Source organism: Neovison vison, chromosome 14 (genome assembly GCF_020171115.1).
Source record: "Neovison vison isolate M4711 chromosome 14, ASM_NN_V1, whole genome shotgun sequence".
Taxonomy (NCBI): domain Eukaryota; kingdom Metazoa; phylum Chordata; class Mammalia; order Carnivora; family Mustelidae; genus Neogale; species Neogale vison.
This window is the reverse complement of record NC_058104.1, coordinates 12,082,837-12,108,827: the sequence shown is the minus strand read 5'-3', so window position 1 is coordinate 12,108,827 and position 25,991 is coordinate 12,082,837. Positions and strand designations below refer to the sequence as shown.

General features: G+C 42.9%; 1 protein-coding gene across 7 annotated transcripts in view; it reads right to left on the bottom strand.

Moving 5' to 3' along the window:
- The window catches only part of GTF2I (general transcription factor IIi), a 99,947-nt gene that overhangs the window by 35,723 nt on the left and 38,233 nt on the right, over window positions 1-25,991 (bottom strand). Inside the window, exons 9-13 of one of the 7 annotated variants that reach the window (XM_044234211.1) lie at window positions 19,511-19,588; window positions 12,009-12,068; window positions 9,935-9,991; window positions 8,025-8,087; window positions 257-367 (exon numbers count right to left, since the gene is read on the bottom strand). In XM_044234211.1, the coding sequence (XP_044090146.1) occupies window positions 257-367; window positions 8,025-8,087; window positions 9,935-9,991; window positions 12,009-12,068; window positions 19,511-19,588 (369 nt within the window). Of the gene's footprint in view, window positions 1-256; window positions 368-8,024; window positions 8,088-9,929; window positions 9,992-12,008; window positions 12,069-19,510; window positions 19,589-25,991 lie in introns of those variants that run through there. The other 6 variants (XM_044234212.1, XM_044234214.1, XM_044234215.1 and 3 more) reach the window with 6 other exon arrangements.

Sequence of the window (25,991 nt, the reverse complement as noted above, 5' to 3'; positions counted from 1 at the left end):
ACGGGCCGGCTGGTGCTTCGGGCAGCGCACCCTTCGCTTCGAGAGCGTCCGTGGGCGCCCTTCAACCTGCCCCGGTCCTCCTCACATTAGAATGAAGCTAAGGCAGTAATGATTTTAAAGCATCTCCCCCGCCCCGACCCCAGACACACACAGACACACAGACACACGCGCGGGTGAGCGGCTCTAAGTCCTAGGGGAAGCAGACAATGTCTGGAAGGCAAGAAAGGAAAGGGTGTGTGTCTGCGGCGGAACCTACCGAAGTTGAACTCCCGCACCTTCCGCTTCCCGGCATTGGCAGGCTCCGCGACGGGCGGCTGGGGGGGCTCGCTGCTCTTTGGTCTCTTGGCAGGTGGAGAATAATCATCATCTTGAAAAAGAGAATTGTCATCACTGGAGGAACAGTCTGCGTGAGCTCCGGCTACTGTCTGTTCGATTCTCAACGTTCAAAGGTCGGGAACCTTTCCGCCCGCTGGCGGCCGCGGTCGGCACTTCTCTGCGGTCATTTCTGGCCCACTCCTTCCCAGTGACACCTGCAGTTCTCCTACTCTCGGGGGACGGGCTCAGCTGAAGAGGCCTCCTTTTCCTCTGCCTGACACCCTCTTCTTTAGTTTGTTTAATTTGAGTTACATCCTCCTAAATTTCCCTTCTCCACCAACCCCTCTCGGATCCTAAGACTATAGTTTCTTTCAAGAAAAAGGTTTTAAGACAGACAGATACCTAAAATTATACAAATATATACAAAAAGGGGAAGGAAATACAGCTCGAACAAAGAAACATTTCAGCTCATACAAAATCCAAGCATGCATAAACAAGGGAGGGGGGTAACTGGATGTCGACCACTTTTAACAAACACAGAACTTACAGAATTAATGGAACAGGGCTACGTTGTTTGTGACACAGATAATGCTAGAGTCAACACAAAACCCAGGAGAAATGAGCAAGCAGATACTGAAGTAGAGAACACAGATTTCAGAAGTCTCTAGTGTGAGTTCATGCTACCGTCTTCACGGATATGTCCTGCAGCTCAACCCTGCTAGAAAACTTCATCTAAGGCCAGAATTAAGGACATCTGGATAAAATAAGAAAAGCAATCAAGATCATCTTTTTCTAGAACCTTGGTAATGTCCCATGGCACAATCATAACTTTGCTGCTCAAACATCACCCATAATTTACTAAAAATATCACTTTAAGAAATCTCTACTTGAAACTCAATGTGGGGATAGAAAAAAAATAATCACTGTGTTAAAGAATCACCAAAAAATGCCATTCAAATACTACAGGTTACTCCTTGAGACAACCTTCAACCTCTCAACAGCTCAAGAAACCGGCTCCACGAACGCCGTGTGGCTGGACCTTGTCACCCCGCTCGACAGTGCAGCTGAGATCAGACTCCGGGCAGCTCCCAGGGCTGAACTAGCACAGTACTCCCCAAGAGCGAACAAGATACTCAAATCCACCCAAACACGTGACGTTGCCTGGAACAACCACACAGGACTTCTGAGCTCTTCGTATGTCAGTCGCGGGAAAATCAGACCAGAGCCTGACGCGCCCGCCATTCTCTCGAGGCATCAGAGATCACAACGAGACGCTGTCCACGAGGCTCGTGACTTTGGGCTCTTCCCCTAATGCCAGCAGATACTCTAGCGGCCTGAAATCATTTGCTCGTTATTCTACTTTCTAATGAGAAAAAGTCACCAATGCCACCAATACCGGGTTAAGTCATATCAGGACCCACTTATGAGCTGGGGCCACATTTAGGGGATCCTGGGAGATGGTATCATACGACCGACTTCCAACACTCCGGCTTTCACGTGTGGACTGTCACTGCACACACCCTTCCTCAAACCCAGAAAAAAAGAAATCTATCATAAAAGATGTTAAAACTAGAAACTACAAGTAAAATAAAAGTTAACCATGTCCTCTGGGCTTATTAAATTACGACAAGCACTAGTGGCCAAATGGTTACAAAAATGGTCCAAACACTATAAAAGATTATCAAGTAATTAAATTCAACCTAAAAAGGCACAGTTGCGAAAACATATGTGGTATCATTAATACACTTGCCCTTTCATTCTGAAAATGTACTGGAAAAAAAACCAAAATGTCTTTCTCCAATTCCAGATTTTTAGAAGCCTACAAGCATATTTATGCTAGTTTGCATAACGAAATGAAAGATACTCGCTTTACCTATGAACAGTGTCAAACCATTTTGTTCTATTTCAACTAATCTCTACCCCTAACTGGAACCGGCTGGAACTCACGACCCCGAGATCAAGAGGAGCATGCTGCGGCGGCTGAGCCAGCCAGGGGCCCTGCGTCAAAGCCTTTTAAAATGCTTAATGTTGGGGCGCCTGGGTGGCTCAGTGGGTTAAGCCTCTGCCTTCGGCTCAGGTCATGATCTCAGGGTCCTGGGATCGAGTCCCACATCAGGCTCTCTGCTCAGCAGGGAGCCTGCTTCCCTCTCTCTCTCTGCCTGCTTCTCATCTCCGTCTGTCAAATAAATAAATAAAATCTTTAAAAAATAAATAAATAAATAAATAAAATGCTTAATGTTAAAACTTCTTTACAAACATTAAGCAATGACGTTGAAAACAGAAGTACTTTCCCTGTGGGCTAATGTAGCCTATTTCTATAGGTCACCGTTTAAGCTGTTAACTGAAATTACATAAAACGAAAACCAAAAGAGCATAAAATTAAGAAGACAAGAGAGCCGGAGGGTAGTAACGAAGAATCCCAGCAATTCTATTAGGCTGACCTCAACTATACACTCAAAAACCCAGGCCCAGGGGAAAGGGCACGAGGGCTTGTCTCCAGTGTCAAGTCGGCTTCGATCAGTCCAGCTTTGTTTTACAATGTAAAGGATTTAGTGGGATAAACATATTTTACAAAAGCAACCTCACTAATCATAAACAGAAAGAAAAGGACAAAAACAAACCTAGCAGAGTGTGTGCAAACAAGACAAGCTATGGGGCAGACTGGGTATTATTAAAAAGTGGTTCCCGTTTCTCTCCAGCGACAAGTTTAATCTGTACATGTGAACCAAGAGATGAATTTCATTATTGGTGATAATAAGATAGCACAGCACACATTCGAGTAAAAGACTAACCCAATTCATAGATTTACTCATCAATCTTTGGGGGTTTTAAATCCTGTGACACATGGAATGAAACCACAGCCACAGCTATGAACTCCCACAGTCTCTTCCACTCTTTGCTGCAAAAAACTCCAATTTCTTTCGTGAAAGTATGAGAAAATGTTACTCTTGACCTCGAAAACCTTGCCCAAGGGGCCAAAATTACTTACTGCTCTGCTGCAAGACTATCAAACAAAGCTCTAAGCATTTGCCTCTTCTGACAGTCAGGTCTGGCAGACCGACCAGTCGTCCTAGTGATCAGGGCATTTCCACACTAGAAGCAACCACTTTAGTGTTAAAAGACACACATTTCAGGAAGCTTCAAATTCAAGCCCAAACTAAAAATGTTTACATCATCAAGGCTAAACGCTTTTAAGATAAATTTCAAAATATTTTAACGTGGGGAAGCTGTTATGTGGGAACAATTAAGTATTACGCTACCAGGACTAACCAAAGCTCCTATCTCACCTTGAAAAAAGGCAGCTACTGTCCCTACTTAAAATCCGTACTTTAAAAAGCCTGTTCTCCTTTTTGCAACATACTTACAAATATACCTACAGGACACCACAGGCTTCCGAGCTAAAATGTATTATGGCATTCTGAATGCTGAATGCATTAACAAATTATGCAACAAATTTTCTGGTACTTTTATTTGCAACACAATCCAACAGTAATATTTTCATCATAAAATCTGACACAGATCATTTAAACATCAAAATAAACTAGATACTATCCGTTTTGAAAAGTATACAGAATTACCCTCCACATGTCAAATTAATGGACAGTAACTTTTCATCCACGGATCCAGGTCCCAACTCGTCTAAAACTCTAATTTCTACATGAACAGTTGGAAGTTCATTACGTGACTCTTCAGCAACTGTAATATTCAAAACACAAAAATCTCAAATACGAACGTACTCCATCATCCGGAGCCTGTGAACAGGCAGTAACATTTCTAAGCCAAGCAAAATAACTGAACAGTGCCGAACAGCAAAGCCTACTGACTGACTCTCTCTTCAGAACATCCCCAGACTTCACCACTTTTACCACCACGGCCTCCACCCGGGTCTAGAACCCCCAGCTTTGCGCCCCGGGAGCCCGACGCAGCAGCCGCCTTCTGCGCCGGTGGTCTCGCTCCGCTCCCGGTCTGCTCTCGTCTTTCAGAAAACACCCGTTTCCTCAAAGGGAAGGACAGAACCTGGTGCTCCCCTTGATCAAAACCCTCCAGGAGACCTGCCCATCTTGTTCACGCCTGAACCCACACTACCTCGCACAGGCCCAAGGCACACACACACAGCTGGGGACCCGCAGTGACTGAATGGGCACCCGCAAACCGCAGTTCTCGAGGACAATCGGCAGCCAGACATTTACGAGGCTCCTGTGCACAAAAGTCACGGAAAAGGATTCCAACAGAGGATGACCGCGTCCTCTGCTGCCCGTCCACCTGCCAATTGTGTGCGGAACCGCACGCCTGTGTTCAAGTATTTACATGTTTCCACGGACAGGGGAGAGAACATCTACTTCAAACATAGCTTTACTGAAAAAGATGAGGGATTAAGTTCTAAATGATTAATCTCTTCACAATCAACGTAAACAAAAACCGGGCTGAGGAAACAGACAGGAGGTCAGGCCCCAGCACAATGGGCATGCGTGAATAGCTCAGGTTGGGGGACCGAGGCCCTAAAAAAGTCATGATCAGGGAACTTCTTCTGAAGCAGAGCAGATCGCTGGATTACCAGCCCGTGACAGCGCCAACAATTCTGATGGAAGGTTCTCTCTGCATGCATCAGAGACCGGGCGGCTGTCTGATTTTACCCCCAAATGCAGGCACGGTGTTTACCAAATTCAGGCAGGCATGGTCCCCTTATTCCAGAGGCAATATCCCAAACCTAAGTCACACAAGGGGGGGGAATGTGTACCACTGACTTCAAGGACAAGTGAATCCCCACGAATAGGACAGCACAACTCCAAGCACGCCACCTGCTGCCTTAAGGACTAGGATCCTAGATGATGCATCTGCATCGATGCCAAATGAGCCTCTTTGCATCTCCACGATTCCAAACACAGAGATCGATGAAAAAGTGCTGTGTGAAACACTAACAAACTTATTTGATGACAAGTTTTTTTTTTTTCTTTCCTATAAACTATTTGGGAAACCCAAAAAGACAGGGAGAAATTAAAATCCATCCCAAGCAAGTAAGATTATCTTAATTTATCTTTTTTTCTTTGAAGATTTTATTTATTTGTGTGTGAGAGAGAGAGAAAGCACAAGCAAGGGGAGCAGCAGAGGGAGAGAGAGAAGCAGGCTCCTCGCTGGGGAGCCCTACATGGGACTCGATCCCAGGACCCTAGGACCGCGACCCGAGCCACAGGCAGAGGACTCATCCAACGGAGCACCCAGGCGTCCCTATCTTCTTTTAAGCACAGCATTTTCCTAAACAAGTCTAACATCATTATCTAGATACACTGCTCCTTTTAAACCTGCTTTGTTCATGAAAGGCAGGGATTTTTCAATCTAGAAATCTCAAAATTTTTTTCAGGCCACTTACTTAAAACCAAAGTGAACAAAAACCACCCCGTTTCAATGCCTGTGTACTTCTTTCTATTATGAGGAAATACCACATTTTATTTTTCTCACTATTGATATTTAACTAGTTTCCAGCATTTTGCAATCATCTTTCCAGAGAAAATATACAACATATACTTGTCCAACAGACGTGCATGTTGGTTCTCATTGGACCTTCCTTGTGATGCTGACAGCTGACCCTCCTTCCAACGAGCCTGGCATTTCACCGCTCTTCTGAGCAGAAGACATTCTCCTACTTGCTGATAAATTCAGCTGAGTCAAGTCAACTTCTGGCCCGGTCTGAAGATTCAAAGACACAGCACTCACCGCTCTCCTCCGCAGTGTCAAAACCGAAAAGACTGACACGCTTTAGGCTCATGATCCATTTCTTTCATGATTATCTTTGAAGGTGCTGTACTATAAAAGCAAGTACTGATTTTCAAAGCAATTTTAACAGCTTACATCTGCTTTAAGCATTCATAAATCCACCAGGTTACCAGTCGTATTGAAAAGTTTTCTTCTAGGGGGGCCTGGGTGGCAGAGTGGGTTTAGTGCCCCTCCTGGATCTGCCTCAGGTCGTGAGACTGAGTCCCACATCAGGCTCATGCTGCGTGGGGAGCCTGCTTAAGACTCTCTCTCCCTCTCCCTCCGGTCCCTCCCTGACTCCTGCCCTCCTGCTCTCTCATAAACAAGTTCTATTTGGGCGCCTGGGTGGCTCAGTGGGTTAAGCCTCTGCCTTCGGCTTAGGTCATGATCTCCGGGTCCTGGGATCAAGCCCTGCATCGGGCTCTCTGCTTGGTGGGAAACCTGCTTCCCCCCTTCTCTCTGCTGGCCTCTCTGCCTATCTGTGATCTCTATCTCTGTCAAATAAATAAATAAAAGATCTTTTTTAAAAAGTTCTATTCTAATTACTTAAATAATCATCTATTTTTCCTATCTCTACAGAAAGGACTAAGCTCTGAGTGTGTATAATATTTACATGCTCTTCAGACTTCCTTCTCTGATACCTGAGGTTTGTAAATAAAAAGCAATTAAATTTGAGCACTTAATGCTGACTACAAACAATTCAAAATTGCTTTTAGGTTAGTAAAATTATATTAACGATACAAGAACTATGTAAGTGATACTAAGATACTAACACATGAAGTATGAAATAAATTTTCATGAGAATCATCAACTTCTATTTCAGAAGCAATGAAGACAAACATTTCAAGTAGTATGAAATAGCCAAACATGATAAATAACTAAATGACAAAGGAGACAGGTTATTAAAGGAGAGAGAGATACAATTAAGAAATGTGAGGCTGCAGGAAAAAAACAAAAACACAACCCTCCTCCCAAAACTCAAGTACCCAGGTGTGTGGTTATCTGGGGCAGGGTGGGGGGAACCTCTGGAAATGGGATATTTGTGCATTTTAAATGCCTGTCATAATGTTGGATGCTGAAAACGTCTAATTTTGCACAACTATACATACACATATATATATGTGTGTGTTTACTATATATAAAATTACTTTTACGGGTATAGACAATGAACAGACATCCAGCCCTGAGTTTAGGGACCTTACAACAGGGTGGGGAGGGGCGGGCGGTAATGAAACCTCACCCAGTGCGATTTACTGTAGCGCTTCAGTGTTTTAGCTCAGGACAGAAGTACTGGGGGGGGCCTCAAAAGAGCCGCGTGGGACAGTGACAGAAATGCAAAGCGCGCCCTAACCGTGGGGGGCGAGCCTGCTGATAACCCTGCGTCCGCTGGCCTTCTACGTGCTCCTGGCTCCTCCGCGTTCCCGCAGAACCTTGGAAGGTGAACCTGGGCTCGAAGCCACCTCAGCTGCAGCTGCTCCTTCAGAATCTACTGGTCACGACTGCTTCGAGAGCGGTTTGGAAAGCCCGAGTCCGCACGCGCCTCTCGTCGTTTCCTAGGGCCGAGCGCGAAGGACGGCGAACTAACCCGCCGCCTGCCCTTCCCCATCCCTGAGGCAGCGGCGACTGTCCCCCGCCGCGACCCAACCACAGCTCGCGTGCATCTCGACGGCCCCTACGCTCGCCCTGATTTTCGGTTCCCGGTGACGGGGAGGGACAGCTCCGTCGACCCGCGGGCCGCGGCTCGTGCTCCCCGCCGCGCTGCTGTCTCGAGCCCCCGCGGCCCGGGCTGCGCGGCCCGCACCTGCGCCGCGTCGGTCACAGAGACACATAGGAGCTTCGGTTCGTTTCCCCAGGTTCCCACGGAGAATGAACGAGATACAGACTTAGCGACGTGAGTGTGACAAGGACTTTTCGGACTGGAAGTACACTTGTGGAATCAAGGCTTTTAGGTAACTAACCTTCAATAGTCACCTCAACTTCGGGGTCCTCACTTGTTTCTGAAGGGACATGCTGAGTAGAATCTTGAAAAAAATAAAATTCTAAAATGACATTCATTATAAAGCACTTTCTGTATGTTCCAACATTTCACTGATTTGTTACTCCAAAAGCAGCCTACAAGAAAATTTTTACTGGCATCTGAATTCAGCTCACAGTTGTCAGGTTACAGTATCTGACCCTTTTCACTGCAAACAGGGATGAGAGAAAACAAAAAGGAAAAACGCTGGGCACCTACTTGATAATACCAAATTACTGGCACTAAGCATTAATGGACTCAAACCCCTCAGATTTTAGAAGAAGGAGATTATAATGCTGTCACTATTCTTTTCCTGCTAGAACTAAAAAATGCTAGGACAGGCACAAAGGCTTTTCTCTCTTGTTTACTATTTCCCCTCTTTTTTCAGAAATCCTAGGAGTGGTTTACATCATTAAATAAAACCACAATCCACGCTTCGCTTCAGGGACTTTCATATCAAGACAAGGCCCGGGACGGAGGCACACAGGATTCTATCCCCGAACTTGATGTGGGACTTAGAGATTTGATTTCTATCTGTGTTACTACACAGAACAAATGTACATCAGAATGTGAGCGCCGGAAAGCTCAGCTAGAGAGTCTTCTCATCGACTCTCTTCTCATTTTGCAAAGGTTGAGAGAGTCATTGATTTGCCAAAGATCATGTTCACTTGTTAGTCAAGGAAAAAAGACCAGAACCCAGGTTCGACTCAACTCTGTTCATAATGCACTGTGACCAAAAAATCTCAAACATCAAGTATGTCAAAGCCTAGTTATCTGGTGACAGCACTGGGGGCTACGGAGCAACGCAGACTGCCCGAGGACTGCCTGGCCCGGGCGTGGCCTGCACACAGGCAGCTCCCTGCTGCACGCCCACCGCCTACCTAAAACGGAGATGTTACAGATGTTATGGAGGAAACATCTAATTACCTGTACACAGTAAGACATCAAAAAAAAAAATTCATCCACAGAATTTTCTGTAAAAAGATCTCAAAAAGAAACGTAACTGAATTTGGAAAGCTTAGTCAACATTCCAGGGTCCTTAAGACCTCTCTCTCCTCAAAAGAGGGTAGAAATCAAATTATTTATTTAAAAAAGTTAAATAAAAAGCACATAAAAGAAATAAAAATTTATCGTATAGATTCCTGTTTTATTCCAGGGGGGGAAAAAGGCACAACATGACCAGTTTATGAGAGAAATCGTAATTCCAAAACGAGAGTCAGGTACCTTATGCCAGTCATCCTGGAGCTACAGAAACTGCTGAGAAAAAGGAAGCCATTCGGCAAGGTAACAGTTTCACTTAGGATTGAGAGAATTTCAAGAGCCGCACCACAATTCCGTATTTCCCCAATGCCACAATCAGAGGAGGGCTGGCTGGGAAACAGACAGTGAGTTCCACGCAGGGCAGTCGTGGGGGTGAAAATAAGAGAAAGAAAACCCCTCCTTTATTTGTCTTATACGGAAATACTACTCTATGCTAAAAAACGGTACCACTAACTAATATGTTTGAGAATGAAGTATGAACAGAGGCCAATCATATTTCTAGGTCTGCAATAGTGAAGCCGTTCTTTCTCAAGGGATCCTTAACACGGCACAAGACGATCAGGACCAAAGGGCAGCATTCTGCGTCAGCAGAGTGTTACCTACCACTTCCGTGTCCATCCCCACATGTTCTATTACTCAGTAGAATACAATATGTATTTAACACCTTAGGACTAAAAAAATAAACCTGTTGGCTAAAAAGGCATACTGTAACAATCACCTTCTGGCTTCCAAATAAGGTGCTTTAAGGGTAGTATTTCATAGAGAACAAACGTAATACAGATACTGCAAATTAAAAAACCCTTTGTAGCTAACCTTCTGCTGGAACTTCCATTTCTGTTCCTTCATTGCCTTCTGAAGAATGATGACTTCCTAAAGAGAAAATAAACCACATATACTAAACCAGTAAAAACTTAACATTGAAAGAAGAGAAACTAGGCAACAGCGCAAATCATTTAACACTTAACCATACAACATATACAAACTGATTAATTCTTTCGCAGTTAATTCCAACAATGTGATCTAATTCAGAAAAGACATGTAACACTTCTATTTGAAAGTACAAAGAATTATTTTAAAATGTAAATAGATAAAGTAAACCTAAGTAGGTTTGGGGATTTAACAGTATTTACTATAACTATACAGTAAAATTACTGATAGATGTTGGAATGTGAGATACAGAACAATTACGGTTCAAGGTACCATGCTCATCTGTCAATGACGCACACACAGAAACACAATCAGAGTGAATGCTATCTTTGCTCACAGACTCTATTAAAGTCTACACAAACAAGTTCAGGTTTTGCTGTGAAATGTTTCCTGCTTTCCATTTTTACAATGGCGGAAGCTATGGAAACTCAATCCCCATTATTTAATCAAAGTTGTTCTAAAAGGAAACTCGTAAGTTAAAATTTAAGATACTACCTTTAGTCTCAAAAGCATTTTAATTCAGGTAATATAATCTGCCTGCTTCTAAAAACTGGAACATAAAGCAATGTATCAGGTTAGGCAGTCACAAGGTAAACAGGCTCACCCTACCAGAGCAGAAGCTTACTCATAAATAGGAAAGAAGAAACCTACAACAGAGAGCCACTTAGGATTAATTGCCCAAACTGCCCCAGAATATTCATCCTCTGTCCTTAATGTCTGAGCTGCAAACATGGAAAAAGCTGGAAATCACTGCCTTCGTGGATCAATGAATATATGCCCTAGGAGTAAGAGTAAGTCACACAGGGGAAGCAAAATCCAATCTGCCTGGCCATCCCCTGGGTACGTGAACTCCGAACGTACTAAAGGTATGTCCGAGGGGGTCAAAGGTTTTAAGTATATATTTTTTTAGTTTTTTAAAGAGCATCAGTTACGGTTTCAAAAACTCCCACTCAATACCTAGTACCTTTTAACTTAAAAAGCCACACTAAAGTCAAATACTTTGGGTTTCTGAATGTCTAGCTTTATGAAGCCATAATAATCTGGGGTTCTCTTCCACTTACTCCATATTATAAAAACTCACCTGAGCTCAAATGCTAGGTAAATCTATAAATCTAGAGCCACGGTTTATTCTTTAAGTAACTTTTAAACTATGCTTTCTCAACACACAGTGACCGCCCAACACCTTTAACCTTAACATCTGAATTCATGGAGCCTCTTGACTTTTGACTGTAAAGTCAAAGAAAACAAAAGATGTGAGGTCAAAGGAGATCATGAGGCAGAGAACAGGGCTTCACAGGAAAGGGGGGGTCAAGTTATGAGACTCTTCCACCCTGATATCACAGAGTGCGTGTCAGCAAGGATTGTGTCCTTTCTGTTCTTTTTTTTAAATCTGAAATAAGCAATTGCATTTACAGTCAAAGTAAACTTAAAAAAAAAAAAAAAAAATTCTACTCGACCACAGCCAGAATAGACAGAAGTAAAAGCCATCACAAACAGCCTACCATCCTCAAGTTAGGGCACACCATCCAAAAATTCCCAGAGAAGGATTCAATTAATAAACGTAGGGATTTATTTACAAAGTGGTCATTTCACAGATCTTTCTAAAAACTAAATATCAACATGACCTTATCAAATTTACAGTACTAGCTATACAATAAACACCGTATTTCTGGCTATTCTGATATAAGGTATAAATGTGTACTTTACCTTAAATATGAAAGTGTGTCATGTACCCATTTCGAGATTCATTACTAGATTCACAAAAGGGAAAATTGGTTTTGAAAAATTGTTGCTTGTGAAGTTCATTTATGTTTAAAAAAAAAGGCCAATACATTTTCTTTTTCCTTTTCCATTTAGAAAAGTAACAATACAGATATTAATACTAAAACACAGTCTGTGCAATATAAAGAACATCACATCAGAACAGTTATGTGGGAAAACGGAAGCAAAAACGTTATACCTTGCAAAGACTTCGAAAGGGGAAGTTTGTCATCAACATCATCAGTTTCGGAAGGGCCTGCTTTGGAATACAAAGATAATACTTCAAAAGTAATCCCAAAAATGTATTTGGGGTCACTTCAGTAAACAGATTTGGGTGAGAGATATGGAGTAATACAGCCTTTTCATGAACCAAAAAAAAAGGCAAAATGAAAAAAAAATATATGACAAAATGAATGGTATCGATGCATGGTCTTAGTGAATGGAAAAGGTGTACTCAGATAAATTCGTTTATAGACAGTCTATTTTGAAATTTTGAAAATGACCAGACATATATGAATTGAATGGGAATGACATGTCTAAAACGGTGGACATGGGTCTTTCTACCCAGGAGATGGCTGGTTTCTAACAGCAAAACTCTAACTTTCCACTTCACACAGATTGTAACTGCAGATCTATCACACGAGGTGTATTTCTTCCTTCCTTTGCAAATATTTAAAAAAATTTTTGTCATGCTGAAGAAAACTGCTGAATCAATTGTTATACCTTCCTTAGAATCTCTAAATTCATGTAATTAAACTATCAGTAAGCCTGAATCTCCACTGAAACAGAAAACAAGACAAACTAATAGTTATTAATTCATAATTCCCCCTTTCCTGCAGATCCATAGGACTCCTTAATAACCTCACACTGTCCTTCCTAGTTATTAATACATAAAGCATTTTGAGTCAACTAAACCTTCATAGAAGGCTATAAAGATTTTGACAACACATTACATGCAATATCAAGCTTGTTAGTGATGAGAGTGATCAATCTGAAACAGACAAATCTAATGACTACTTAAAAGAAACAATGTTCCCGAGGCTGTGACCTCAAGTCCTGTGATGACTACAGGGAAGAAAAAAAAAAAATAAACCAATGTTCTTGTACTAAAATGAATACAAGACACTTCACTATCTCTGAATCCGGCCAGGACCGTTATTTTAAGACTTTTGAAAAGTACCAACTCATGAGAAATATCACAAAGACCCAAACTACACCTTATAAGTAAAGAACATGTTTAGAAGAAAAGTTTCAGAGAAAATGCACAAACTGTATTTGAAATTTCAATTAAGAGCAAGACACGGTATGAAAGAGACTTGAATTAAATGCCAAATTCACTGCTTCCTAGTCCTCTGCTCCTGGGTAAACAAAACACAGAAAACAATTAAATGACAGCCAAGGGTGTTACTTGACCTCTAAGTTCGGCTTTAGCTGCTTTTGCTGAAGTCTGGCTCCACAGTATTCTCAGCATGGTTCTGGTCTCATCTTTTAAAAAGAAGGTCCTCCTTACCACAAAGTACATTCTTGTACAATGTTCAATGTAGAGGATTTCTGTTTTAAATAGCCTGTTTATTTCTGAATTCTAATTACACTAATTATATTACATTCAGAGAATTTAAGATTATCTGTGAACAAGGATAAAGTCCATTTTTGTAAAAGAGTCTTGCTCTGTAAATTGATGTGTTTGGTGCTCAGGTCTACATGCGCCATCACTTAGCTTCCATTTCTAAACCGGAGAATGCAAATTTCCTACTTAAAATCTGCAGGTGTTCATCAGCGTGATGGTTTAGTAACTGACTGTCACTCGTTAGACTCTCCCGCATGGCTGGGGTGCCTGGGTGGCTCAGCAGTTATCTGCCTTCGGCTCAGTGGGATTGAGACCCGCATCGGGCCCCTGGCTCACCAGAGAGCCTGTTTCTCCCTCTGCCTGCCACTTCCCCAGCTTCTGCGTGCACTCTCTGTCAAATAAATAAGTCTTAAAACCTTTTAAATAATGCTTAAAAACCTTTAAAAAAATCTCCCACATGACTGAGATCTACAAATTTTAACAACTGTGTCAAGTCTTTATTTCCATTTTAATCTTGAGACTATACTGTAAGGTATATACAAAGCTGTATGTTTGTGTGTCTGTGAGTGTATATACTATACAGTACACATTAATAATCACTGTATCAACCACTATAACAACCTATGTAGTTTAACTTTTTATACCTATTACTTTTTCCTTCTTTGGCCTCAAATTAATATTGTTAAGCTTGACTTCTTTGTAGTTATATGTGCCCAGGAGACCTTCACAGATCACTATCCTCTCAAACTACCTATGTTTAATTTTAGCTATGTATGCTTTAACACACACACATACATTTTATTCATTCTAAGGATACTCAAAATGCAAGTGGTATCTCCACAGTCATGAAATCAAACAGTCCTAACGCCCCCATGTGAGGACAAGGGTGAGCCAAGGATGTTACTTGATCTCTAAGTTCGGCTTTAGCTGCTTTTTCTGAAGTCTGGCTCCACAGTATTCTCAGCATGGTTCTGGTCTCATCTTTTAAAAAGAAGGTCCTCCTTAACACTACTACTGACAAGTGCACAGAGATATGTCGGAGGCTATTTTAAAATGCTGAAAGTTTTGGAGGAAAACATAAATGTCTAATGCAGAAGAATGAACAAATTAATTACGTATACTGTACAATAATACTATTAAATATACAAGTGATAAAACGAGTTCATCTCAAAAACTCAAACCAAATGAGGGACATACAAGTTGGTATGTACATACTAACATATATACCATGATACCATTTGTGTCAAGCTTAAAAACTAGCAAAATACTAAATATAAAACGCATAAGATCCTTATGGCTAAGGGGGCACCCTGCTGGCTTTATTTCAGCTCAGGTCAGGATCTCAGGGTCCTGAGATCTGGCGCCAGACTAGACACACATGGAACCTGCTTAGTATCAATCCTCTCTCTCTTTCTCCCTTTGCCCTTGCAGCACCCCCCAAAGAAACCCAAACAAACGTTTACTGATAAGGATGACCCTCAATTTCAAGAAAATGGTTAACTTGGAGGAACAGAAAAGAAAAGTAGAAATTTGGGAGAGCCCAAAGAAGAGGGTCAATTACGGCGGTGGGGGGGTGGGTGGGGGGTGTCAAAACACTAAGATTCCAAAAACCTGGGCAGATGTACGTTATGTCTTTAGGTTTCAATATTTCACTATAAAGTATTTTAGAAATACATACAGCAATGCAATGTATTTAGAAATACATACAGCAATGCAAATAAATGATCTGCAAGCACACCTAACAATATGACTCAGAAACTCTGCTTAAAGCCTAGGGGTGTCCAGCTGGATCATTCGGTGGAATTAAGTTGATTCTGGGGTTGTGAGTTCAAGCCCAAACTAGGTGTAAAGATTACTTATAAATAAATAAATAAATAAATAAATAAATAAATAAAAATATTTTTTGAAAAACCAAAGCCTAAAACAGTACATGCGAAAGGATTCCACTTACATGTAACACAAAACCAGACAAAACTAAGGTAGGTTGCTACAGGTCAGGAGAAGGGTCACCACTGGAAGTGGCTGCCTAGAAAAGAGCCCAAGGGAAGGAGCTTCTAAAGACATTGGCGCCTAACGACAGCCCTTCCAAAAGCACGAGGAAACACGGACCCAGGGTCAGCCGGAGATGCTAGAACAAGGAGAGAGAAGTAGCAGTAGAGACAGCAGACTTAAAGGACTATCAACCAACCTTAACAGAGTTAAAATAACTGAAATTATGAAAAGAGTATTCTCCAACCACAATAGAAAAAAAATGAGGGTGCCTGCGTGGCTCAGTGGGTTAAGCCTCTGCTTTTGGCTCAGGTCACAGTCTCAGGGTCCTGGGATCGAGCCCCGCATTGGGATCTCTGCTCGGTGGGGAGCCTGCTTCCCCCTCTCTCTGCCGGCCTCTCTGCCTACTTGTGATCTCTGCCTGTCAAATAAATAAATAAAATCTTTTAAAAAAATTAAGAAATGAAAAGGGAAGAAGAAATACATAACCTGAACAGCCCACAACTATTGTAAGAAATTTAAAAATCAAAAAATAGACTGAGTTTTAAAAGTTTCCATTATGGGGGAAAAAAAAAAAGTTCCCATTATGGAAACCAAAAGGTCTAGGTGGCTTCACTGGCAAATTTCGCCAAACACTAAAGAACAGAATAGTAGCAAATCTACAAAAACACTGCCCCATTACATCACTTCCCAATCCATTCTACTGAGGCCAGTATTAACCAAAACCAAATACAAAGACATTTACAAGGAAAGAAGCCTTCTGACTCATATAGCTTAAAATCAATAATATATATAAAGAATACATTATAGCCGAATAGGGTTTATTATTCCAGTAACACGTGGCTGGTTTAACATTTGAAAATTAGTATCAATCACCATTTTAACACGAGTAAACAAGAAAAACCCATATAATCATCTCTAGAGATATAGAAGACCTTTTTTTCTTTTCTTTTTTTAAGATTTTACTTATTTATTTGACAGACAGAGATCACAAGTAGGCAGAGAGGCAGGCGGTGGCGGGGAAGCAGGCTCCCCACTGAGCAGAGAGCCCGATGCGGGGCTTGATCCCAGGACCCTGAGATCACGACCTGAGCTGAAGGCAGAGGTTTAATGCACTGGGCCACCCAGGCGCCCAAGAAGACCTTTTTCTTTAAAAAGATTTTATTTATTTATTTATCAGAGAGCGAGCATGCACACAAGCAGGGGGAACAGCAGGCACAGCAGGCAGAGGGAGAAGCAGACTCCCTGCCGAGCGAGGACAGTGCAGGACAAGATGCCAGGACCCTGGGATCATGACCTGAGCTGAAGGCAGACACTTAACCAACTGAGCCACCCAGGTGCCCCTAGAAAAGACCTTCTACAAATTTGACATCCAATCACTACAAGCATAGACAAAAGAGAACTTCTTCAAACAGATGAAAGGCATCTGTGAAATCCCCACGGCTATTCTACTGAAAGATCTGGACGTCTACTCTCACTATTCCTGTCCGACACAACACCAGAGGGTCCCAGAGAGCACAATGAACACAAGGAAAAGGAAGGAATGACATTGTCTACTTAGAAAGTCCCAAAGACTTTACCCACAAGTTGCTAGAACTAGTAAGTGAATTTTAACTGAGTCACAAGATACAAGGTCAGTACCTAAAAACTGGAATTTCTCTGGACTGGCCATAGTTGGCAGTGAATGTACAAGAACAGTCCCATTTTCAGTAAGAACAAAAAACATTAAATATTTAGTTGTAAATCTTACAAAATGTGCACTACAGGATCTCTCTGCCAAAAACAAACCTCTGAAAAAAGGAATCTAGGAAAAGCTATAGAAAGCATGCCCATGAACCAGAAGAAGGGATATGAAGGGAATTAGCCAGAATCAGCTGCACGGACTGACCACAATCTCTATCAGTATCCCCGCAGTTTTCTGAACAAATCACCAAGTTGATTTTTACAACTCATATGAAAAGATAAAGGAGCTAAAATAGACCAAATAATTTTGAGAAAGAACAACAATTCTGTAGGACTCCCACACTCTGATTTCAAGACTTACTAGACGCCACAGTACTCGACACATGTAGAGGTTGGTCAAAGGAGACACAGCGATCAATGGAACAGAGCCATAAAGGTAATGCAAAGGAAAAGAACAGTCTTTCAACAAACGCTACTGGAAAATCTGGATAGCCATACACTCAGGCTGGAACCAAACATCCTCCACACCATACAAAAGTTAGGCCTAAACTGACTGAAGACCTAAACGTAAAAGTACACAATTTTTATAAAACACAGAAGATACGTATTGTCTAGCTCTTACCTTCAACTGTACCTAAAGTACTACATTTCAGGCAATCTCTCCCTCTACAAACATCTGATTTCCAACCCTCATTTTCCAGTCTTCACCTTAAATCACTCAACGTACAGTCTCAAAAGGGGACAGGAAAGCTTCTATACTCGTGGCTGAAAATAAGACAACTCTGAACAGGCAGTAACCAAAGATAAAAGCAGACCTTTTTATTGTAAAAATAATCTGTGTTGAAAAAAAGACTATTTCATTCAACAGTATTTATCAAATTTATATCCATGTATTAGGAAGGTACCAATGGCTACTTTTATAAAGGCTAAATTTTTTCAAAAATTTCAAAAATTTTCAAAAATTTTTAATTAAAACTCCACAGAACTGTCTCAAGCTGTTAGCCATGTGATTACTAACATCACAAGAATAAAATGTGCAAAACTGACCAAAAAAAATGAAATTCACTATTAAAGCTTAATATATGTACATGGGTATTCACATGACTGCAAATCAGAATAAATTCATTCATAAAACTTTCACAATGCTCCAGAATTCATAAGAGTTTATCTTTTTAAATGAGCTACAAGTAGCAGGCAGATCACAAATCACAAGTAAACGAGGTCTCTGAGACACTCACTAAAACGGCTAAAAAGGCGACTGACAGGACAAGTGTGGGCAAGGACGTGGAACAGCTCGGAACTACTCATACGTTGCCGGTGGAAATGTAAAAGAGTACAAGCACTGTGCAAAACACTTTGGTGGTTTCTTACAACATTAAATACCTACCATATGTCCCAGCTATGCCATTTCTAGGAATCTACTCAAGAGAAATGAAGGCATATTTCCATACAACAATTTGCACACAAAAATTCAAAGCAACTTTGTTTTTAAGAGCCCCCCAAAGCAGACACAACCAAAATATCAATATACAAGGAGATAAACAAACTGTGGTAGACAGACAAGCAACGGAATAATCCTCGGCAGTAAAATGGCATTAGCTACGGATATATGTAACACTGTGGATGAATTTCAAAACAATTATGTGGAATGAAAGAAGTCACATCCCATCCCAAGAAAACAGTACATACTTCATAATGATTCCACCTACAGAAATTTCTTAAAAAATGGAAACTCAAGTCTAATGACAGGAAACAGATCAGTGGTTGGCTTGGGAGGGCAGTGAATTGCAACAAAACACAAAGGAACTTGAGGGTTACGGAAATGTCATTATCCTGACTACAGTACAGACAGATTTATGGGTATACAGAGACAACGACACTCATCAGCTTTTATACTTTAAATATTTTCAAGTATTTTATGCACCTCTAAAAATAAAACGGACTATAAATACAGAAAACATTCTTCTCAACTAAAAGCCAATGATGGGTAAGAGCAAACTGCATTATTACGCCACAACCTTTAACAAGCGAGCAGAAAGATGAGGAACGAGATGAGAAATAATAGCCAAAAATTAATGAAAGTCTTACCTTTTGTAGATTTTTAAGATAATGATAATGGTTACACAGGTATTTTTTCTTGCACATACAGAATATTCGAGGCTCAGAAGACCTCTTGTGTCTTGCAAATAACACTAGAAACTAGAACTGAATTCTAAATTGTGCCACAACTTTTGCTTGCCTTTCAAGAACACTAATGGCTATTTTACATTTCCCCTGTAGACAGATGACTTATTTCACTGCCACATTTTGGAAATCTATCTTATTCCAGTGATAAATTATAAGCATGCATGCCAATCGAGAAACAATCCATAAAGCAGTATTAAATGAATTTAGGCAATTGGTAAATTTGAATTTTATCCACCAACAACTTTTGTAAAGAGAAACGGTACACACAGTATTACCTTGAATGTTATATTGATAGTAATCAGGGTCCTCTGATTCTTCTTTTACTGTCACAGCTGCCATTTCCAGGGAAATACCTGTAAAAAGAAGTGAACGTACCTAATTACACTTTAGGGCATGCAGGTAGACGATGCAGGAAAATCTCTCCTGCCCTATTAATGCAGAGCAACGCATACATAAAAGACTCTGAAAGGACAAAAGTTTGGTAGGTATAGCAAAGGGGCAAAAATCATCTAAAATCCCAACGAAACAAAGTTCTGTTACTAATTTTCTGAGATTATTTGCTGCTAACTTTTTTCTCGGACGTTCTTATCTCTGGATTTAAAGAAAATTAGTCATACTTCTCTTCTCATGCAACATTCAAATGCTTTTACAGGGTCCCTGGCTGGCTCAGTTGGCAGAGCACACGACTCCTAATCTCATGTCCTGAGTTCAGTTCCACACTGTGTGCCGAAATTACTCAAGGAATTAGAAAGATGTTTACAAACTACTGAAAATCACGTGCAGGGGCACCCGACTCAGTCAGGTATGCAACTGTCTTGGCTCAGGTCATGGTCTCAGAATCAGACTTGAAGCCCCGCATCAGGCTCCATCCTGGGCATAGAACCTGATTAAAACTGTCTCTCTTCCTGTCCCTCTGGCCCGTGCTGAAAGGTGGAAGGGAGTACTTGTAAACCTCAGTTGTAATGACTCAACAGTCCGCAGTCAAGATGGCATAACTGTAAACCATTTTCAGAAGATACACCGATTTTTCTTCCCTCCTAATAAATCCCTTTATGAACAAGGGGACGAAATGTACCTTTCTGCCTAATGCTGTGCCTACGGTTAGGACAGATAATTGGACGTGGGCCTCCGTGGCTAGAACAAAAGCACACACTGCCCCCCCTGCACACGCGCGAAGGCTCACTGTGTGCGGCTCTCCGCGGTCTGACCCGGAGCCGGCGCTACGTGGCGTGAGCGCACAGACAGAGGATCGCCGACTGGACACAGCCAGGAAGAGCTAGATTCCGGGCCAAGGACACTTAACCCGAACGCAACAAGCAATTACCAGCAGGAGACAGGTGTGCTGCCCACGATGGCGGCAGAGAACAGTCTGGAACCCCTGAGATTCTGCGGGCCGTCCCTTTCCCACAATGGTGCTCATCAGTAAAGAGAAAAATGGAAGCAAACAAAAAAAGGCAAATCCACCAGGGATTTAGACGCTTCGGGAATGAAGGTTCGTGCGGCCTCACCAGCTAACGTCCTGACCGAAGGCAAAGGAAGTGCAACGTAATGGGCAATGAATTAAAGAAGGTATTAATTTTTGTGACAAACTGTAGAAATGTGAACATGTGCCTATTTTCTTCTATGTTAGGAATGTCTTTCTGCAGATGCAACGTATTTGGGATATAAACTGTTCTCCATTCTCCTGTGCATTATTATTTTACAAGTTTTGCTCGGCTTCCGTTACCACGCAGCCTCTCGGAAAAAGAATATTCAAACAGGTAGAGAGTGAATCTGAGACACAAACAACACAGCTCCCGAATGCACACGACCGGACACCGCTCGGTCTCCCAGAGACAGGCAGGAAGGCTGTCAGGACCCTCGACGCCCTCCTTCTGGGGCGAGGCCAGAAACGACGGACTGTGCGGAAGGGAGCTGCATCCTGCCCGACGAACGCGGTTCTGCTCTCGGAAGGCGCAAGTGTGTGGAGGAGGGTGCGACGGAGCAGCCGGAGGGAGCAGCCAGCGCGGTCGCGACGCTGTTGTCCCAGTTCCAGGCACACCCCCAGACCCTGCTGGAGCCTGCACTGCAAACCAGTCTGGCTCCTTGCAAGAACTCCCAAGGGAGCACAACAGGGAGGCGGCTACAAGGCCAGAGCAGAGACCATGAACCGGCAACGTCCTTTCAGCTTCGTCTGCATCCTATTCCGGTCAGGGTCACAGACCCTCCGCCAACCTGGTGAGAGCAGACCCTTCCCACAGCAAAGAGCAAACAGCAAGACCCAGCGGAGATTTTTCCAGCACCCCCAGAACCAGCTCTAACACGTCCCCGTCCCACCCACCGGGCCGCCAGCTCAGCAGTCAGAATCCGAGTTCTGGGGGAGGCAGCCCATTCCCGGGGTGGCTCCGCATCTGACACTTTATCGTACTCCTCGTTACCGAGCTAGTGATGAAAACCGGCTCATCTTTTCGGTGGGTTTTCTCTACGGCTTCTTTCTCCTGACCAGACCATGACTGTTATACCCAAGACATATATACCAAAAAAAAAAAAAAAAAGTAAAATGGAAATATCAAAAGAAATTGCAGGATAAATTGAGAATATGAAGAAATACAACATCAGGGAGAACAAAGAAACCTTGGGGCGCCTGGGTGGCCCAGTCATTAAGCCTCTGCCTTCGGCTCAGGTCATCATCTCAGGGTCCTGGGATCGAGCCCCACATCAGGCTCCCTGCTCAGCAGGAAGCCGGCTTCTCCCTTTCCCACTCCCCCTGCTTGTGTTCTGTCTCTCGCTGTCTGTTTCCCTCCCTCTCTCTGTGTCGCATCAATAAATAAAATCCTTCAGAAAAAGAAAAAAGAAACCTCTGTGAGAGCATTGCTATTATATCCATACATAAAGATGGTTAAAGAATTCAATAAAAAAGGACTTTTCTCAATTCAGCATGCTCGTATTTAGATTAAAAACTATTCAGGAAATGACTATGTGAATAAAAGAGAAAAGGAAGTATAAAATGGTGACTGAGTTGCAATCAACCAAAAGCTAAACAGAAAACTGAGATCTCCTGTGGCATAAAAAAGAAAGGGGAAAACCTTCTGTAAAACAGTGTAATAGACTCAAATCCTTCCTACCAATGAAGATATTCAATGCTACCCTTCTTGCACATCTTCCAAAAAACCAGGCCTTGGCCTACATGTAACATACACAGAAGTTCCCGTTCTCTCTCCTCAACGCCCCTCTCTCACACAGGCACAATTAATACAGCCTCGCCTTGGGGTGCCCGGGTGGCTTGGTCGGCTCAGGTCAGGATCTCGGGGTCATGGGATTGGGCCCCCAGTCAGGCTCCATGCTCAGCACGTAATCTGCTTGTCCCTATCCTCTCTTGCTCTCAAATAAATTAAATCCTTAAAAAAATAAATAAATACAGCTTCCCTTTCCCCAACCTCCCCCAATGCCAATAGTTGCCACCGAGCAAGGTCGGCAGCTACGTCAGGGAGGCCCCGGGAAGCAGCGGAGGCTGGCAGGACGAGAAGGGGACTCCCAGGAGGGGCAAGGGACACCAAGGAGGGCTTTAGGAGACGGAGCTAGATGAGGGGGCGAGCAGAGAATGGTGACAGCCCAGTAGGGCGGGTCAGAGCGGCCGTGAGGTAAGGAGGGTGGTGAGGAGCCATGGGTTAGACAACAGGACGGGGGTCACATGAAGTCATACTAAGAATGTGTGGCTGGCAGGACTCTCATTCTAACAGAAGGGAATTATACAAGAAAAGGAGCAGGGGAAACCCCTGGGATGTCGAAGATCTGGGCATGGGAAATATAAAATGTAAATGAATGCATGTATGTGTATGTGCGTGGAAACACCCCAGGCACACACAGCGGTTCCCACACCTGGTCGCTGTCCGCAGCGACATTCCAATTGCAGTCCCAAATGCAGTAAGCATGCCCAGCACAGAGACCCTGTTGTCCTAACACCATTCAAAACGGAACCGGGGCTTCTCGGGACGGCAGACACTAGAGCCAGACTACAGAGAGAGCGAGATAAACCTTGACCACCTCCTACTGCAACAAAGTAAAAAGTTCTTGGGGCTCCTGGGTGGTTCGGTTGGTTAAGTGTGTGCCTCTCGGCTCAGGTCATGGTCCTGGGGTGCTGAGATGGAGCCCCGCACTGTGCGCCCTACTCAATGGGGAGTCTGCTTCTCCCATTCTTGCTCTCTCTGTCAAATAAATTTAAAAAAAAAAACTTAAAAAAAATGTGACGCTAAAATTAAAACTTTAAAGAATAATAAAAAAACGTCTTCTAGGGGCGCCTGGGTGGCTCAGTGGGTTGAGCCGCTGCCTTCGGCTCAGGTCATGATCTCAGAGTCCTGGGATCGAGTCCCTGCATCGGGCTCTCTGCTCAGCAGGGAGCCTGCTTCCCTCTCTCTCTGTCTGCCTGCCTCTCTGCCTACTTGTGATTTCTCTCTGTCAAATAAATAAATAAAATCTTTAAAAAAAAAAAAAAAAGTCTTCCATTTCCCATGGCAGGATTTCTGCAGCAACGAGCCCCGCCGGCACACTACCAGGTGGACGGCAACCAGGGCTCCACTGACGGGGCCGCCGTCCACTGCCGTTTTATTAAAGCAGCAAAGGGTCAAAGAGCACGTGCACCTCAAAATTTAAGAAAGGGGCGCCTGGCTGGCTCAGTTGGTTGGAACTCCCGACTCTGAATCTCGGAGTTATGAGTTGAAGCCCCATGTGGGGTATAGAGATTCCTTAAAAAACAGAATGTTTAAAAATAAACAAATAAAGGGGCGCCCGGGTGGCTCAGAAGGTTAAAGCCTCTGCCTCCGGCTCAGGTCGTGATCCCAGCATCCTGGGATCGAGCCCCGCATCAGGCTCTCTGCTCAGCAGGGAGCCTGCTTCCTCCTCTCTCTCTGCCTGCCTCTCTGCCTGCTTGTGATCTCTCTCTGTCAAGTAAATAAATAAAATCTTTTTAAAAATAAACAAATAAAATAAAATGGTAAGAATTACCAAAGCATCACCTGTAAGAAAGCAACAATTCAGCAACCATTAAGAATCCCTGAAGCCGCTGACTCCAGCTCCTCTTCACTGGGTAGGAGCAGAGTGTTGCCGACACAACTTCATCTCTGTTGGATTTTTATCTCCCTTTCTTTAACCAGACTAAGCATTTTCTCTTGCTTCTTGAATCTCTGATCATTAATTTAAGTCCAGTACAACAACCCTTCATCGTCTGTCTTGCGAACAGCAATTCCTTGTGTCTCATGTGTCCTCTGGCTCACTTTGGCCGACGCTGCCATCCTTCATTTTTAATTCTTTCTTAGCCAAATGCAGTACTTAGCAATTATTCAAAGGATTACTAACTTTTTTCCCATAATGCTTTTAATCTAAACTCTTAGGGTACCCGGACTCTTTCACATGTCACAAGGTCAGGTCAGACTCTCGGGGTCTTGTTCGCGGCTCTCTAGCTCATTCTCTGGTGTTCTGCACACACAATCCAACCGTCTGCAAGTTATGGTACCTCCACTGCCTAACTACTTACCCCTCATCTGTACTGGTTTGTCCTAGAAACTGGTAAGAAACTGGTGAAAGTGTGCCTCTTTGTCCTACAAAGGGTGCTCCCGTGGTTCGCTATTCGTCACAACGAAGGGCTGGCACTTGCAGTTCTGTACGGTGACCCGAGCAGTCAGGATAAGGGCTTCTGCAGCCTTCTTATCATCTACTCAGAGGATATAGTATTTCTAATTTTTAGTAACATGAGAACCTGAGGGTAGAGATTTCCTAATAATATCCTTGTGCTCCTAGATGACCCTTAAGTCTGAAGTTCACTGTATAAGGTGATTTCTTTTAAAAATTTTATTATTTAAGTAATCTCTACACCCAACACGGGGCTCAAACTTAACTGCCCCAAGATCCAGAGCAGAGCCATGCTCTGCCGACTGAGTGAGTCAGGCAGCCCAAGATAACGTTTGAACTAAAGTGAGAACAGAGTAGGCGCCTGGGTGGTTCAGTCGTTAAGCATCTGCCTTCAGCTCGAGTCAAGACCCCAGGGTCCTGGGATGGAGCCCACTTCAGGCTCCCTGCTCAGCGGGAAGCCGGCTTCTCCCTCTCCCACTCCCCCTGCTTGTTTTCCCTCTCCTGCTGTGTCTCTCTGTCAAATAATAAAACCTTTAATGAAACAAATAAATAGCGTGAGAGCAGAGTAAAAGCTCCATGATGACCGGCTCTGCAACAGCACAGACTCGGAGAGAACGAAATTACAGCTGGCTTCCGTCCTGTAAGAGGTCAAACAGGAACGTCGCTATTTTAGTGATATAAAACTGCCTTTGACCCAATTAAAATTTCTGTATCCCAGCTAGAGCCTCTGCTCAGGTTTTACAGTACGTATATGCCTTCAATAAGAAAATGCAGTAAATGTCCCATTTCTCACTGCCAATCACCAAAGCTCATTATAACTGATATTCCCAGTAATAATACAATGATTATTACTTTGGCTCAAGTCATGATCCCAGTGTATGGGATCAAGTCCCACGTTGGGCTCCCTGCTCAGTAAGAAGCCTGCTTCTCCCCTCATCTGTGCTTTCTCTCTCTTTCTGTGCCAAATAAATAAAATCTTCTAAAGAAAGAAAAAAATCTTAACAAAGAAATTATAATCCAGTCAGGAAGAGCTGTATGTTTTATAAATCAGCAAAACCACTTGCACCCTAGAAATGGACATGACAAGAAAGGAAACATTAAAGTACAACGTCCAAGATCATGATCAGTTCTCAAAGAACCTGAACGGTAAAA